Raw genomic sequence first — 17,557 nt, forward strand, 5'->3', positions numbered from 1 at the left:
ATAAAATAAAAAACTCACGTTTGTCCCAAACAGTAAACACACCATTTTTAAGAGCTACATCATGCTAGTAACATGCTTCCAGCAATAATAGCTTTCATGTTATTCCAGATTTTCTAATTGTTCTAGATTTTTACATAATATGCCTTTATATTTCTGTCTTTGAGCTGGAATGAGTTAAAATCAGCTTCAGCAGGTCAGAGCGCTGTGTGAGTCAAATCGGTACCTGCCCTGAAAACCAGAATCGATGCATCTCTGGTAAATATTAAGGAAAAAGTTGAAATGAGCTGAATTTTATAGAAAAACTATAGTTTAGTGAAATTAAAAGATCAAAGGAACATTTGGCTTCTTGGAAGAAAAATAATAAAAATGAGTTAGTTCAGGATCTTTGCACAGCACTGCAGCAGTGATGTAATTCACTCAGTATTGAGTTGAAAAGCATATAAATATCTCCCAGATGTACAATATTCAAGAGTACGGTACTATTTGAGGGTAGAAACATAAAAGAATGGGATTATCTGAAGACCTACCTCTGGTAAGGCCTCCTCTGAGGCAGAGAAGAAGTAAGTGTAAACAATCAGCTCCGATGCTACATCGTTGTACTTCTCCTGCAATGTTTAAACATATGTTTTTCTGCATAAATCAGAACACAGGTTGGTGCTTTTTGTGCTCTTACACTCAGCTACGATTCACGGCTGGGGGGGAAAAGCGCTGCTTACTTTGAGTGGAGAATCTGCACCGACGTACACAAACAGAACGTCGTGTCGTTTCATCATGTGTTCAAACATCTGCTTGCTGGGCAGAGCGCGAACCGCCGGTCTGAAAGAAAATAAAAGAAATATAAAACAAAATCCAGTTCACAACAAACATGATCCATTTATAAGGTGGGTTTTTTTGTGTGCTGATGGCGCCACCCGGTGGAGTGTTAGAGTATCTCCTACTCGGACTTGAGGAATCAAAGCCAAGCTTTTGATCATCCCTCTTGACATGGATCGGCTCGATTCCCCTCCAGGAGGAGAAAATCTGTCGGGTTTAGCTGATAGAGCGGCTTAAAGAGGAGCATCAGAGAAGAGCAGAAACACATGGGGCTGTGGAACAAATAAGGCCAGGGCTGCTTAAGCCGGCTTGGACGACTTTCATCACTTCCTTTGAAACGAGGGAAGTTCTGCTGAGTTTTTAGTTTCGGGTCATTTTGTGAGTCTGGGACTTACCCCGCCACCCTGTTGGCAAACTCCACGATATCATCTTTTGTTCTTGGTCCCTTGTAGCTGAAGGCGAGGTCACCCTTTAATCTGAACAGTGGAGACGAACACAAAACAAAACTGAGATGACATTTCTTCTTTGTTCTGCTACAATAGACTAAAAATTATCTAATAATTGCACAAAATAATAAAATAAGACATTTTCATATTATATTAATTTAGAGGGATTTCAAAGTTTTGAATTTATCATAAGGTTATGATATTTTGGAGATTAAGGTGGAAGCAAAAGACTATAAACTCTGAATTGAGGCTGTTCCAGAGTAATACATTAATTATAACTTTTAGACGTGGGACTACATTACGACAAAGCACTGTTGTAAGCCGCCGCTGCATGGCGCATGGATATAATACAGCCAATTTACGGCCAACGTTGGTCGATAATACTGGTAGAGCAATAATATCGGACATCCCTCAGTAAAATGGTAAAATTCCTCCAACGAGATTTCTGGGTTTGTCAGAATCTAGTCTATCACGAAGTTTGAACCCCTTCAATGCCACTTTTAGGTATTTAAGTCTCACTGCAGCATGTAAAAAAGGAAGAAAAACACAAAAGATTGATTTTTCTCCATCCTTTTAAACCTGTTTGATGTGAAATGGAGTTTAGGATTAGCTGCAAGTTAGAAAAAAGCACAAAAAACGAGTAACTTTTAGTAACTTCAAAGTGTTTCAGCTCAAACTGTTTCATTTGGCTCTGATTAAATCCATCAGAAGAATCAGATGTCCTGAAGGTTCTGTGTGGGACTGAGAGGTGGGAGGAGAGGACGTGTTTTAAGAAGCAGCGTGTTCTCCTGCTGGTGGGGGCCATCGGAGCGTCTGGCTGGCACCAGAACTCTCCACACGCTGTGACATTTGAACGAAGCTCAGCTGGTAATAAAGGCCGTGATGAACTCCCACACATTGATCTGATGGCGTGACAGAGCTGGCCGACTCATGTCTGACTTTAGTTCCTGCTTGATGTAGCAGAAATCAAAACTCGTCACAGCAGAATGTCCCGTTAATTCATTCATGAGGTGAGATCTGATGCAGCTGATGGAAACCTTTTGTTTTGATTTTAGAAGTTTTAGACGTTTTTAAGGCTGATAAGAATGCTGATGTTTAGGAAGCCGGACAGTTGACTGTGGATACAAAAAAACTTTTTTTTTTTTTTTTGCTGAACCCTTTAATGTCCACAGCACAAAACCGTAATAGGGAGCCCAAGTCTCTTCCCTTTACGGTCGGCTCATGGGTCCCCGAAAGAACGAAAAAATGAATGCAAGTCAACAGGGCTAAAAGAGCCATTTTCTAATCCGCTTTGCCCTACGCCCTGGATCGCAAATGTTGTACTGCTATTTAAATGAAAAGTATTGATGAGTGTTTTGACCATGCCTGTCACATACTTTGGGATTTATCAGCTTGTAAAAGTTCGTAAATAGCATGACAAACTAGAAATCAGCACGTCGCATATGTGACGTCACCACACAATCTCCTCTCCCCAGCGTAGCTGCTACTTACCAAATGACCAGATTTATGGTGGTTCTTTCCTCCTGTGGGAAGGATTTAAAGTTTGCTGAACTTAAAGCCATTTTTCCTCTGTTTTTCTCCGTGTCTGGTTTGATGACGTCACTTTCTTGAAGCGCATTTGTAGTCCTGGACTTATTTTCACACAAAACCTAAAATAACGTTTCACCCCATTCGAAAATAAGCACGTTCTTGGTATCAAAATGTATCTTAAAATTTTCAAGGACATCATATGTGAAATCCATGGCACAAAACAAGCTGAATTAGAAAATAGCGTCTTTAGCCCCGTTGACTTGCATTAATTTTTTCGTTGTTCCGGTGACCCATGATCCGGAGTAGATGGGAGTGACTATATCATTATTTTTACAGCTGATTCACACATACGCTGTACTTCAATTCGAATGATAAATAATTATGGCTAGGTCTGTTACGTAATTTGAGATTAATTAGCTTGTATAATTTGGTAATAAAAACATTACAAATCAGACATCGCATTTATGACATCTGCAGAATCTCTTTTCCTTGTTTAGTTTGATAACGTCAGCTTGGTTGGACGAACATTTGTAGTCCGCAATGTCTTTTCACATAAAATCTAAAATAACTTTTGCCGGCTGCCGAAAATACTTGACTTGTACTTTACTTCAAACTAACATGAAAAAAAATTTTTTATACAACACAACTCGACACAAAAGCAATCAACTAATAAAGTCTGAAAAGGAGTAGTTAGAAGTAAAACTTGTACATTCCTACCCCCTTCTCAGTTATTCTTATCAACTTATCTCAAAAACAAAATTTTAAAATTAAGAAACAAATCTATATAAAAATAACAATAATACAGAGTAATAAATTGATTAAACATACTCAACAATCAACTTCTTTTATTACTCCATTTAACCCAGCTCATCAACGTAATTATCCAATTGATGTTTTTGCAGCTCTTATTAAATTGATTTACCTTTACACATTTTTTCAAATCTTCACTCAAATTGTTTCATAAATCAACCCCACATATTGTTGTACACATACTCCTCTTTGTTGTCCGAACACTCCGTTTTTTGAAGTTTAATGCCCCTCTTAAATTGTACCCATTGTCTTTATCATTAAACATTTTCTGTATATTACATGGAAGTAATTTATTTCTTGCCCTAAACATGATTACTGCAGTTTTAAACTTTATCAGATTAAACAATTTTAACACTTGTAATTTTAAAAACAGTGTTGTTGTGTGTTCCCAATATCCCACATTATATACTATCCTTATTGCTCGTTTTTGCAGTATGGATTGGAATTGCAGATTACGCGCAAACTATGTCTAAAATTCACGGACATAATATGTTAACTCCATGGCACGTATCAAATGAGATCAGAAAATAACTTAACTGTCCATTGACTCCCATTCATCTTTTGGCAGTACGGGACCTGTGGATCTAAAGTAGATGGGCATGACTTAAGCTCTGCATATTGCATATGAACTTTGTTGGGGTTCAAAAAGGCCCAGGAGCCCCGATAAATCAGACAAATTTAATTCCATATTAAAGTGGAAAGACAGCATTGCCCCAACCACCCAGCCAGGACATGAATATTAAATGAGCTAGGTGCTGATTTGCTGCCTTACCCTAACGACTCTATAGTAGAGCTGGGCAATAAATCAAAAATGTATTGTTATCGAAATTTCTGACTCTTAGAGATTATTTTTCCCATGTCAACTGAATTGAAAAGTTGTGTGTTGGTTGGGAACATTCATGTCTGCACCACCTTGAGTCAAGTAAAGACTCAACGTAATACACGTGACAGCCCCATCTAGTGGACAACTTTTGTTCTGCAGTTATCGTCCATTTATCGTTAGAGGTGAAATTATCAATATATCATGATATTGATTTTAGGCCATATCACCCAGCCCATAGAGAGCCTAGGTCACTTCTGCATCATGGGTCCCCTGAAGAACGAAAACTGAATGCAAGTCAACGGGGCTAAAAATGCTTTTTTCTAATTGCGCTTGTTTTGTGCCATGGATTTCCCATATGATGTCCGTGAATTTCAAAGATACATTTTGATATCAAGAACTCACTTATTTTTTAACAGGGGCAAGCTTTATTTTAGGTTTGGTGTGTAATTAAGTCCAGGACTACAAATTTGACTAATTTGTAGTCATGCTAATTACGAACTTTTACAAGCTGATAAATCTCAAAGTACGTGACAGGCATTGTCAAAACACCCATCGTTAGGTTTCATTCAAATTACTGTACAACATATGTGTGATCCAGGGCGTAAGGCAAAGCAGATTAGAAAATAGCTTTTAGCCTCATTGACTTGCATTCATTTTTTCATTCTTCCCGGGATCCATGAACCGACCAGAAAGGGAGGAGACTTAGGCTCCCTATGTCTGCCTGAAACTAGTAACTCTGTATTCTGTGTGATTGTGTGTGTGTGTAGTGTGTGGAGGGAGCCACAAACAAGGAATTGACTGACGGGCCAGCGGATGACCATGGGGTAGGGCAGTGGGAGTGCAGACAAGCAAGCTAAGAGAGATTCAGGCAAGTTGTTGTGTTTGTAGACGAACAAGGAGGACAAGGACGATGATCTGGGGATGTATCTGATATTTAAGGTGAGGGATGCTCAGGACGTCAGCAGTAGCTCGTGCTAGCATTAACGATAGCTCAGGCTAGCTTTGTTCTGCGGTCAGCATTACCATTTATACATTGCCGACGCTGAACTGTGTTGTGATATACTAACATAAGGGTGTGTGTCTGCCCATCATGTGTTAAACCTGCTTTTCTCAGAACAAACCATTCTCTGTGGTTGTTACAGCATTACTAAGCAGGCTGCAGATGGCACAGACTCTTCGGTATGCTACATTAGGCACCCCAAGCTGCCTTTATTCAACAACAAGGTAAAGTGGTTTTAAATTCTAGGACTACTTTAAATTGTGCATAGAGGCAGGACTCCCATATTGCATTTTCAGTTGTAAATCTCCTTAAGAGCTGTCTGCAGGTTGTTGTAAGTTTGTGCTAATCAGTTAAAAGTCCTAATTAAACACACATGCACATCACACTGCAGCTTTTACAGTTACATTATTACAGTTACATTATTCCCTAAGTCCACTTGAATGCCCTGGTTTTGGTTTTCTGGGGATTACAGGGACAAAGACATGCATGCATCAAATAACCTTTAGACTGTTTTGTCCCCAACAGGTCTGTTAAGTCTTATGGTCAAGGCCTGTTTCTCCAGCGTGTTTTGACCTAATTCCCTGTGTTTTAATTATTTTTTATTCTTATTTTACTTTATTATTGTGAATGATTAGTGTGTTTTTATTTAAGAAGGTGCTATGAAAATAATTATTTACTCACTTAGACCACCAGATCAAATTAAAGCTAAATGCATTAACTTCCACAATCTGACATTTCATTAAAAAGGAAATGGATCCTTTTTACATTTTGCTGCTTAAAGAAACTTGTTGAAGGCGTTTTTGGTTTTGTTTATATTTATAGTTGAGAAAGTGACTCAAAAGTAATAAAACAGACATTAATCTAAGCCAACTTTCACTCATTACAAGTGAGTTTGTGCTTCTGTTCTGATGAGTCTGTACCTAAAAAAAAGCTAATTTATCACAAAAAAATCTGTTGAATCTAAATGATTGCACTTGTAGTGGAAATAGTAAAACAAATGACTTTTCCTAATTGAGTTCCAGCTGAGGAAGGTGGTCGTGTCACGTTCTTCCAACAAGCAGCATGCATTAAAGATTGCCAAGGTTGCATCAGCCCGCAGGGCCTAATGAGCTCGGGGGGAGAAACAAACTCTAAATCAACTCTCCTTGTGTCATCAGGGGAGGCAGCTCATGTTCTTCTATGGATGTTTCATCACTTTCTTGGTTTAATGTTATGAGCCCTGCTGTGATCCTGTGGCAGTTTCCCAAATGAGCTTGATGGAACTGATGTGGGAGCCCATTATGGCGTTGAGCTGACAAATGGTTTCGATTCAGACACATTGAAGGAAACTCGGCTCATTTTTCTCAAGTCAACATGAGTTTGGTCATCAAGCAGCTGGTGTCTACAAAAACTTGTGCATTTTAAGAAGAAAGTCATCTGAACTTCAAGAAATGATTTATAATCCAGAGGAGACACTGAAAACTGAAATAACTACATGGAGAATCTAAAGCATAAAAGCAACTGAGCAGCTACTCTTACGTTCTTTTGAAAGTTTTTCCGCAATCAACCCAAAAGAGCCAAATCTAATCAAATTGAAGTTTAAAATGTGTGAACAGAGTTTGTCCGTTATTATGCCACAAGGAAAACACAACAACACCTCGTTCCCTCCTGAATACAGATGCATCTCCACAGGCCAGGCCTTGAGGGACGAAACATAACAACAAGCATAAAGGATGACACCGAAGACACAACATTAACGTAAGAGAAAAAAATAAACTATTGGACAGCAACTGAAACAAAATCATAACTAGGGATGTCCCGATCAGGTTTTTTTGCCCTCGAGTCCGAGTCGTTTGATTTTGAGAATCTGCTGATACCGAGTCCCTATCCGATACTTTCGATACATAAAAAAATAAGAAAAGGAAGAAACTGTTCCAGAATGTTCCTTATGTTTTATTTAATTACCTTTTTATTTTTATTTTTAAGAACAGATCACTTCTGTGAGGTAGCTTGAACAATCAAGTAATAAATAAACTCTTCACTTTTGGACTTTATTGCAAGTATAAAAAGTCTAATATAAAAACAGATAGCACCTCAACTTCAAATACCTGGCAGGGGGCTATTTTGCCTCGGCCCCCAAAATGCTTAGATACGTCCCTGGGCATGGGATGGAGTTTTGAAGATGATCTGAATTGTATCAACTATATAAATACTACATGCTGAAAAATTATTGCTTTATACAGGTACAAACGTACAGTGGGATCAATCTACCTACATTTTATTTTTTTAAGAACTTTGTTTTGTTTTCTTGGTTTTTATTTTCCTGTCTTCCTGTCCGTCTCTGAACTTTCTGCATCTCCCAGTCCTCCAGAAAAACTGCTGTCTGCTTCCTTCTTTTTCACCTCACAAGTAACTTTTTAACTAGCAGATCAAAATGATCTATTGACCGCAAAAAAAGCGGAGTCTGCGCTGCCCGGCTGCGCGTCCACACGTCATGCTCAAACACAGACAGAACTTACCAGAGAGAAAATGGCATCAGGGGAGCCTGACAGCCTTTAAGGAGAACCATGTTGCTCTCCTGTAATCTGAACCCAGTATCCGAGTCCGGATCGGGGCTTGGATCGGGAAGTAAAGCCCGAGTCCCGATCGAGTCTGAAACCACGTGATCGGAGCCGATTTCCGATCATGTGATCGGATCGGGACATCCCTAATTATAACACAACTAAATCAAAAATCCTCCAGAAAATGTTTCCTAAAGGAGGTTTCCTCTCCACTGTTGCCACATACATGTGAAAACGTTTAAGCCACACCTGTCAAATTGGCAGATGTGGGAGTGTCTCATGCAGGTCATTTTTGAACCTTCGCCTTCGTCTTCGTCTTCCTCCGCTTATCCGGGTCCGGGTCGCGGGGGCAGCATCCCAATTAGGGAGCTCCAGGCCGTCCTCTCCCCGGCCTTGTCCACCAGCTCCTCCGGCAGGACCCCAAGGCGTTCCCGGACCAGATTGGAGATGTAACCTCTCCAACGTGTCCTGGGTCGACCCGGGGGCCTTCTGCCGGCAGGACATGCCCGAAACACCTCCCCGGGGAGGCGTCCAGGAGGCATCCTGACCAGATGCCCAAACCACCTCAACTGGCTCCTTTCGATCCGGAGGAGCAGCGGTTCTACTCCGAGTCCCTCCCGAATGTCCGAGCTCCTCACCCTATCTCTAAGGCTGAGCCCGGCCACCCTACGGAGGAAACTCATTTTGGCCGCTTGTATCCGCGATCTCGTTCTTTCGGTCATTACCCAAAGCTCATGACCATAGGTGAGGATTGGGACGTAGATCGACCGGTAAATCGAGAGCCTGGCTTTCTGGCTCAGCTCCCTCTTCCCCACGACAGATCGGCTCAGCGTCCGCATCACTGCAGACGCCGAACCAATCCGCCTGTTGATCTCCCGATCCCTCCTACCCTCACTCGTGAACAAGACCCCGAGATACTTAAACTCCTCCACTTGAGGTAGGACCTCTCCCCCGACCCGGAGGTGGCAAGCCACCCTTTTCCGGTCGAGAACCATGGTCTCAGATTTGGAGGTGCTGATCCTCATCCCAGCCGCTTCACATTCGGCCGTGAACCTACCCAGCAAGAGCTGAAGGTCAGAGCTGGATGAAGCTAGGAGGACCACATCATCCGCAAAAAGCAGAGACGAGATTCTCCTGCCACCAAACTCGACACACTCCACACCACGGCTGCGTCTAGAAATTCTGTCCATAAAAGTGATGAACAGAACCGGTGACAAAGGGCAGCCCTGGCGGACTCCAACCCTCACTGGGAACAGGTCCGACTTACTACCGGCTATGCGGAACAAACTCACGCTTCTCTGGTAAAGGGACTGAATGGCCCTTAACAGAAAGCCACCCACCCCATACTCCTGGAGCGTCCCCCACAGGGTGCCCCTGGGGACACGGTCATAAGCCTTCTCCAAATCCACACAGCACATGTGGATTGGTTGGGCAAACTCCCATGCCCCCTCCATCACCCTTGCAAGGGTATAGAGCTGGTCCACAGTTCCACGACCAGGACGAAAACCACATTGCTCCTCCTCTATCTGAGATTCAACTATCGATCGGACCCTCCTCTCCAGTACCTTGGCGTAGACCTTTCCAGGGAGGCTGAGGAGTGTGATCACCCTATAGTTGGAACACACCCTCAGGTCACCCTTCTTAAAGATGGGGACCACCACCCCGGTCTGCCACTCCCTAGGAACTGCCCCCGATGACCACGCAATGTTGTAGAGACGTGTCAACCATGACAGCCCTACAACATCCATAGCCTTGAGATACCCAGGACGAACCTCATCCGCCCCCGGGGCTCCGCCGCTGTGTAGTTGTTTGACTACCTCAGCAACTTCTGCCCCCGAGATCGGACAGTCCATCCCCAGGCCTCCCAGCTCTGGTTCCTCCTCGGAATGCGCATTGGTGGGATTGAGGAGCTCCTCAAAGTATTCCTTCCACCGTCCGACTATAGCCTCAGTTGACGTCAGCAGCTCCCCATCCCCACTGTAAACAGTGTGAGCGAGTTGCTGCCTTCCTCTCCTGAGGCGCCGGACAGTTTGCCAGAACCTCTTTGGAGCCGATCGATAGTCTTTCTCCATGGCCTCACCAAACTCCTCCCACGCCCGAGATTTTGCCTCGGCAACTGCCACTGCTGCACCCCGCTTGGCTACATTTTTGAACCACGTAGCACAATGTCCTCATGGCCTTCAGAGTTGTATGTATTCAAACGTGGGTTTTGTAGTGACCTCTGACTAGGGCTGGGCAAAAAAATCCCATGTCAATAAATTTGATAATAAAAAAATGAAAAGATGCGTGTAGGTTGGCAACATTCAAGTCCCTTTAAGAAGCTGTACCACCTTGAGTCACCAAGAAGGATCTCTTAATAGATCATTGGAAAAAAAATGTCTGCGTCAGCCAGGGACTCAGAACAAATTCTCAACAGTCGGCAGTTTGTGGTTTTCAGGAAGTTTATTTTATTTTGACAAGAGAAGAGAAGAAGCACGTCGGTCCGACGCACAATATTAAAACACAACGGTAATGTCCGACGTGCTATCACAAACACTCCACAACAGCGGCTCAAAGCAATCTGCTGGGTTTCTTTTTAGGAAACTTTTAACTAATTGGAATGACGAACTGATAGGTAGGTTCAATTGGAATGTTTACTTTATAAAGTGCCTTGGGATGACTCTTGTTGTGAGTTGGTGCTATATAAATAAAAGGGAATTAAGTTTGTATGTTTATCCAGCTCAAATGCAAGTATTAAATCAATCAATTAAACTGAGAAATGATGGCATTAGCGCTGCTGTAGACAAATTCTGAAACCAACATTAATCATCATCTCACATGGCCTGTTAGAACTTGGGTGTATGTGCTGTGAACTATTCTCATTAAATTTTATATCAAGATCTGTAAAATTGACAGAATTGTGGTTATTTGTTTGTTTTCTGTGGTTTCTATTGGCTTTGGCAGCCATCTTGAATTATTAATTAATGGTAAACAAACATCCAGTTTTCTGAGAAGTTCATTAAAATCCCACAAGTGGTTCATGAGATAATTCAATAACAAACAAGCACACACATATAGGCCTTTTCCAACAGCACTACTCAGCGCGAGTCAGAGGAAGGAGTTCGTTTTGGCCGCCTTTTCTAACAACACGGTTCTGTATTTTCCCCCTACTTTTCAGTCCCTGCTCCGTTGTGGTTCCAAGGGCTAAAGCTGGGCCGGCATCACGACTATCAACTGCTGATTGGCTACGGAGCGGAGTCACTGGTTGCACCAGAGCTTTCTGGCTGCTGCCTCATAACCTGCAGCCAATTCCTGGTTCAGAGTCTGACAAAAAGCAATAAAACTGAGCAGAATGTTCAACATCACCACCATTTTTTGTCAAGTTGTGGTTCACCTCATATGGAACTAGGATTGGGACAATATTACATGTAACTTGTACCAAGCGTTGTAACCTGTAACGTGTTTTATAACTGTAACTTTCATTTTGTAGCACGTAATTCTTGTTTTGTAACACAAAACTTCCATTTTGTAACTTGTAATTCTTGTTTTGTAACACAAAACTTCAATTTTGTAACTTGTAATTCTTGTTTTGTAACACAAAACTTCAATTTTGTAACTTGTAACTCTTGTTTTGTAACATGTAACATGAAACTTTTATTTTGTAACTTGCAGAAATTAATCAATGTACAAGTTTGAAATCACAACTCCAGGGTTTCCCCCAGAAAATGAGTTAAGCCTGGCGCCATTGGCCATGGGGGGGGGGGGGGGGGGGGGGTCGCGTGCACCGTTCCACAGCGCTCCTCTGTGAGAGCGAGGGTAGGGGTGGGGTGGTTGCACACATTCTGCGATGGAGGGCTCTAGTTTTGCTGCACCGTTCGTGTCAGCGGACACGGTAGGGTCGGGGAGGGGAGCCCTGCAACTCTGAAAACACACATTTCAGTCTACAGTTACAAAACTTAAGTCTACAAGTACAAAAAATGTTGTTCCAATTCTAGCTTCCTTCCCAACGAACCAAGGACAGGCTTTGTCTGACCAGCCAATCGCGAGTCTTGGAAGCAAGCTAGAATTGGGACAAAATGTTTTGTACTTGTAGACAGATTTGTAATTTGAAAGTTGTGATTTGAAACTTGTACACTGATTTTTTTCTGAAAGTTACTAAAAAAAGGTGTCATGTTACATACCAAAGTTACATGTTACAAAATGAGATATACATGCTCCAAAAATAACTTACCTGTTACAAAATTAAAGTTACGTGTTACAAAACGTGAATTACATGCTACAAGACAAAAAGTCACAGTTACAAAACATGTTGCAAGTTACACATTTTAGTACAAGTTAAATGTAATATTGTCCCAATCCTAGTTCCATAACCTCACACCTTTTATTAATCGCCTCATGCTATTTTGTCTCGAGTAAATATTCCTCCCCCCTTCCCCATGGCTATGAGGGGCGCACTCACTTTCTGTCCCGGAGCTGGCAGGGAAAACCAACAGAATTAGGCTGAGTTAACCCATGCTGTTCTGAGTACTGCTGTTGAAATAATGGCTATAGAGACAGAAATATTATGGCCCACCTAGTTAAATTAGTCACCACAAGCATGAAAACGATAAAAAAAACTCACAACTTTATGGTGGGGTAACCGCGGACACCAAACTCTGACGCCATTCCTGTCACAACAAAACAAAAAATAGCATCTCAGGCAAAAAGATTTTTTCTTTGATTTAAATACATGCATCACCTTTTTATGACTTAATTAATATTTGTCGTTCTCAGATATACAACATATTTTACATTATTTTTTCTCATTGTTGGAAAAAAATGACTTTAAGGTAGCATTTATTAGATTTAATACATTCACTGTTTTCGCCACAACCTTGGTGTTAAAGTAGTTTTCTGGAGTTTTCTACTTTCAGAAATGATGTATGATTTTTCATTAATCTGTAAAAGTGATTGTCTCATCATGTACTGTGATATAATGTAAGCAATACATCTTTTTTTTTTTTTTTTTTGCTAAGCACGCCCCCTGCCCTGCTGAGATCCATGCAATAGGAAACTGAGCGCCGACCAGAACTAACCAATAGCGTTAGACTACCGCTCATGTGCTTCTAATTTAAGGAATACCTCAGCTGATGCAGAGCTGATGAACTTTTCACGGACAAGTAAATCTCAAAAATATAAATATATGAGAACACAACATGACATGAGAACAATACTTGTAAAACAACGTGTTTTAGTTCCGTTTGTTGGCTACAGAAGCACATAAATAAACAAGTTGCCATCTTAAAAAACGGATAGAGATCATTTGTGTGATATGCTTGTAGATGGTGCCATCGGATAAGAGAAATACTCCGGAAAGAGACTTTAAATTATGTAATAACTGAAATTATATCTTCATTCATGGCTACAGTGATGCTATTTTAATTATGTAAATCACAAGCTTTTGTTCCTAGAAAACTAAAAAATAACCACATCTTTGATGAACGAGATGAAACCGATGATGATTCGCTCACCTGAGTAAGCGGTAGCATCCATCTTACCGACACGAACTGGCGACCCAGAGCTCTTCAGCTCCGCTCCCACGTCAAACCAGATTGGCTCTAGTTTTTTACAATAACCGCACCACGGAGCGTAGAACTGGAAAAGACAAAAAATGTTTACTTGTTTGATCTTTAATCATTCAGATAAAATTACACTGACCTGACTGTTTTGACAAGCTGAACATTTTCAAGTATTTAAAGTATTTCCACTTTCAACCAGTAGGTGGGAAAAGTGGGGAAACTTAGTTAATGTCACTTTAATAATCCTTGCAATTTGCAGAACACATGAAAGACTTCTTAATAACAGAAGTCCCCCAGCAGCTCAAAACAGCTGTGAAAGCTACTTTTTCCTGTGTTGTGCTGAGACGCTAACTCTGATGCAAACCCCTTCAAGCCACCAAAGCTTTGGGATGCATGCATGACTTCTCATCGATTATTTGCTAACACAGAGGACAGTCAGCAAGCCCTCCCTTACTGGATCCCAACCAGACGGCCACCACTTCCGCTGAGGATGATCCAGACAGTGGAGGGCAGAATAGGGGATAAACCACAGCTCAACGGGCTCAGATCACTTTGTGTTTGTGTGATCATGTGTGTGTGATACCAGACTTACATCAACCAGCCAGATGTCATTCACTCTAGTGTCTTTGAATCTATAACAGTTAAAAAAAATTACATTTCATTTTGAATAACGATACAAATCTTAACACTTTTTGACAGTTAATATAATAACTAGAGTGACAAACCTTTTTTATTAAAGTTTAAAACTTTTGTCTGTTGCCAAAAGAAATAATTTAATGGTATTCTCACATTTGAACATCAGGAAGTCAAAAGGTGGGCTTTATTAAATATTTGGCCATCAAAACAAGAACTAAATTACTTTCTAGGTCCATCAAAAGCTAAACTAATTACTACAGCCCCTCTAAATAAAACACAAAACCTGCGTTTCCAGCCACAGACATGTAGTTAAATACAACTTGAAACTAAACGTGTATCAATTCTCAACATCCATAATAAACAGACTCGGAAACAGGCTGTCATGTTTCAGGAAGCTGAATGAAGCATCACTTACGTTTCATCTAGATCTTCAACAAACGCCAGCGCCGTTGAACATAATAAAGCAGCTACGACTGCAACGGCAGAAGAAACAAGAGAAAATCAGGGAAAGTGTTTGTTCATTTCAGTGTCAACCTACACCTCCTTTAGCTTCTCTTCCCGGCTCAAACCTCATGACTGACTGAAGCAGCATCACCAGGCAGCTACAGCTGCAGCTAACTGTGCTTCAGCTAGCGCCAGTTTCACCAAGAGGCTGCTTTAAATGTCGTTTTAGACTATTATTACAATAACGTGTAATTAAAGTGTTAGTGGTGCAGGGAATAAAAGAATGAACATACCTCCACAAAACAGAGAGGCTTTCACTTCTGCCATCGCTTCGAGCAGGAAATGCAGCGGCTAAGGCTGCTGTCTTTGCGCATGCGTGGGTGATGTAGCCGCCTGGAGAGGACATCCGGAAGTTCTACGTAATTAACGCAACTTTATTAACACGTTATATTTAATTGATAAATCCTCTGTTTTATAATATTATTTGTCAAAAATGTTAGAAATCATCTTTGAAACCAAATATTAGCCCTTAGCCCCTTTTCAAATAGAAGACAGATTGGAATAAATGCATCAAAATGTAGAAAAATAAAATAAAATAAAATTATATTTAATTAAATTAAATTAAATATTATTTGATATAATGTGTGGATAGAATGTCACTTGGGGTTGTCGAACTTGTATAAATGCCTCATTAAGCAGTTTTGCAGATGCTTGAAATGAGCTGTGTCACCATCAGTTCTTGGGGGTTCATTTGCTGTTATATTTGTTTGTTTGGGGTTTATTTATTTTGTTTTGTTTGTTTGTTAGTTAGTTAGTTTGTTTGTTTTCATTAATTTATTCATTTAGATTTTTTTTTTTACTTTCTTTTTCCCTGCTTTGGATTTTTTTTTTTTTTACACTTTTTAGTTTATGTTCGTGGATTTTTAACAAGTTTGGTGCAGGTAAAGACTACTTTTATTTACGTAAAATGAAGTGTTGTTTATCTCTCATAATTGTGACATTTTCAAAATGTACACGTCTTCCTCTATAGTTTTTTACACCTAAGAGTTTTTCCTAAAGTTATGTTGTGATTGAGATCAATATTTTCTTTTATACGTTTCTAGATGTTGTTCACTTTTCACTTTTTGAAAATGTATTCAGTTTTGTTCAATTTAATTTATCCAAATACAGTTTTGTTTCATTTTTATTTTATTATATGACTGGATGTATTATTACAGTTTGGCACATTGGGGTCAAAATTAGATGTGGGTGTAAATTAGCATCCGTGCTATAATCCAGGCTTACTCCTGGGTAAATGTCCATTAAAGTGCACTGTCCCAACCAAATGAATGAATGAGGTGACACGGTGTCATAGAATAATCCTTGCTTAAAACATAGCCCAATTCAAAAAGGGTAGACAGAAAATAACCTTTTTGAAATAAAACGGAGCAATTTTACAATTTTAGTTTGTTTCTTAATTTTGGCTAACATCAGCATGTTCTACTTGTACCTACCGCTAGATGTCACTCTAAAACCACAGATAAAGTCAAATTTGCACTAGCTCTGAGCCCTATTTCTATCATCCAATTTTATTTACACATTCATGGCAAATAAATGCAGTAATTTGAAAATCAATTTAATTCACAACTTTGCCTAAATCAAAATTTTGGATGAAATTTTCGGCTCCTGACCGACACGTTTTTCCCGTTTTATCAGTCTGATCACATTCATGCCAGACACAAAATCATCACAGGCTTTATTAAAAACACATTTATTTCATTTTTAGGCTTTCAAAGCCATAACATTTATCTGATACTGAGCTGCATTAATAGAAAATACTACTCTTACATATTTACACAGGATCCTCCTCATTTGACATGAACATGTAAACTTATTATACACAACACATTTAATTGTTAGTTGCACACAAAGTGTCAAAAACTTACAAAGTAAATCAAAAGTTTGTATGTTTTTCTCGACATTTTAAATCTTGATGAGCTTGAATGACTCTTGAAAAGCCTCAAACTGCACAATGAGCATAAATGTTCATTAAAACTGTATTTTTAATCCTGCTTTATCACAGCAGCCATAACACACAAGTAATGTAACAACTTTTATACCATGGCCATCAAAAACAGTCTAGAATAGGTCACAGTTTTTAAAGGAGTTTAGTTTTTATAGACGTTGAACCTTTTTTATTAACTCAAGCAATTATTGGCAAAATAAACGTAATTGAAAAACATTTAAAAATAAGTTTGAGCTTATTATCAGTAGAACTGTTGGATTTATTTGTGCTCAATCTAACGATCAATATCTTTATGAGTGAAAGAAAAAATAAAACAGCATGAATCTGTTGTGTTCCCCTTGCAAGAGCTTTACTTTCACACGGGATGACGAGAGACACTGTTACTAACCCCACTCTGGGTGTTTGTGCCAAGTTCCTCGGTGGTTCATGCTGTTGTATTTAAAGGCCTTTATTCTTCAACCACGGGGTCTCATAGAGAGGATAAAACCCTCAAAACAATGATTAATACCCCAAAGCTAATTTCGATTTATACCCTTTTAGTTCAGAAAGACGCTTCACGGTTAAATGTTGCTACCTATAACAACAGAAAACATATAAAGGCTTGATTATTAATTTGTTTGCTTTTCAAATACAATAAAGTTGTTTGTCAGATTTAGATAAAGACATTTTTGTTCTGCTTATTCCAGGCCAAGAAGCAAACTCCCACTCTCTCTGAGGCTGACTGGATTCACTCGTCGGGACAGAAATGACCTCAGAGGAGCCTTTTAACAAAGCTCTCTTTACCTCATTTCATCACTCATCAGATGGCAACAACAGCAGGAAAGTTGATTTCTGTCCCACAAAGTGGCCAAACCTCAGTCTCTGCCTCTTTCTATTAACTTAGTGGTTTAGAAAATGATAATTAACAATTATGATTTAATACAAAAAATAAAATAAGATGTTGTGTAAATAAGAACATTTAAGCATTATTCTG

General features: G+C 39.9%; 1 protein-coding gene and 1 long non-coding RNA gene across 2 annotated transcripts in view; one reads left to right on the forward strand and one right to left on the reverse strand.

Annotated features, from left to right (window-relative positions):
* Nucleotides 1-14,982, reverse strand: part of LOC107382575 (protein disulfide-isomerase TMX3) — a 56,803-nt gene extending 41,821 nt beyond the window's left edge. Inside the window, exons 1-8 of the mRNA XM_015954780.3 lie at nt 14,873-14,982; nt 14,551-14,608; nt 14,092-14,131; nt 13,452-13,575; nt 12,563-12,608; nt 1,209-1,289; nt 717-816; nt 528-605 (exon numbers count right to left, since the gene is read on the reverse strand). Of these exons, the coding sequence (XP_015810266.1) occupies nt 528-605; nt 717-816; nt 1,209-1,289; nt 12,563-12,608; nt 13,452-13,575; nt 14,092-14,131; nt 14,551-14,608; nt 14,873-14,906 (561 nt within the window). The 5' untranslated portion in view covers nt 14,907-14,982. The remainder of the gene's footprint in view (nt 1-527; nt 606-716; nt 817-1,208; nt 1,290-12,562; nt 12,609-13,451; nt 13,576-14,091; nt 14,132-14,550; nt 14,609-14,872) is intronic.
* On the forward strand, nt 5,225-11,253 carry LOC139070596 (uncharacterized). Its single transcript, XR_011521087.1, has 3 exons — nt 5,225-5,361; nt 5,565-5,646; nt 11,120-11,253. It is a non-coding gene; the product is annotated as an uncharacterized lncRNA (long non-coding RNA).
* Nucleotides 14,983-17,557: the final 2,575 nt, after the last annotated feature.

This window comes from Nothobranchius furzeri, chromosome 7, assembly GCF_043380555.1.
Source record: "Nothobranchius furzeri strain GRZ-AD chromosome 7, NfurGRZ-RIMD1, whole genome shotgun sequence".
NCBI classification, from domain to species: domain Eukaryota; kingdom Metazoa; phylum Chordata; class Actinopteri; order Cyprinodontiformes; family Nothobranchiidae; genus Nothobranchius; species Nothobranchius furzeri.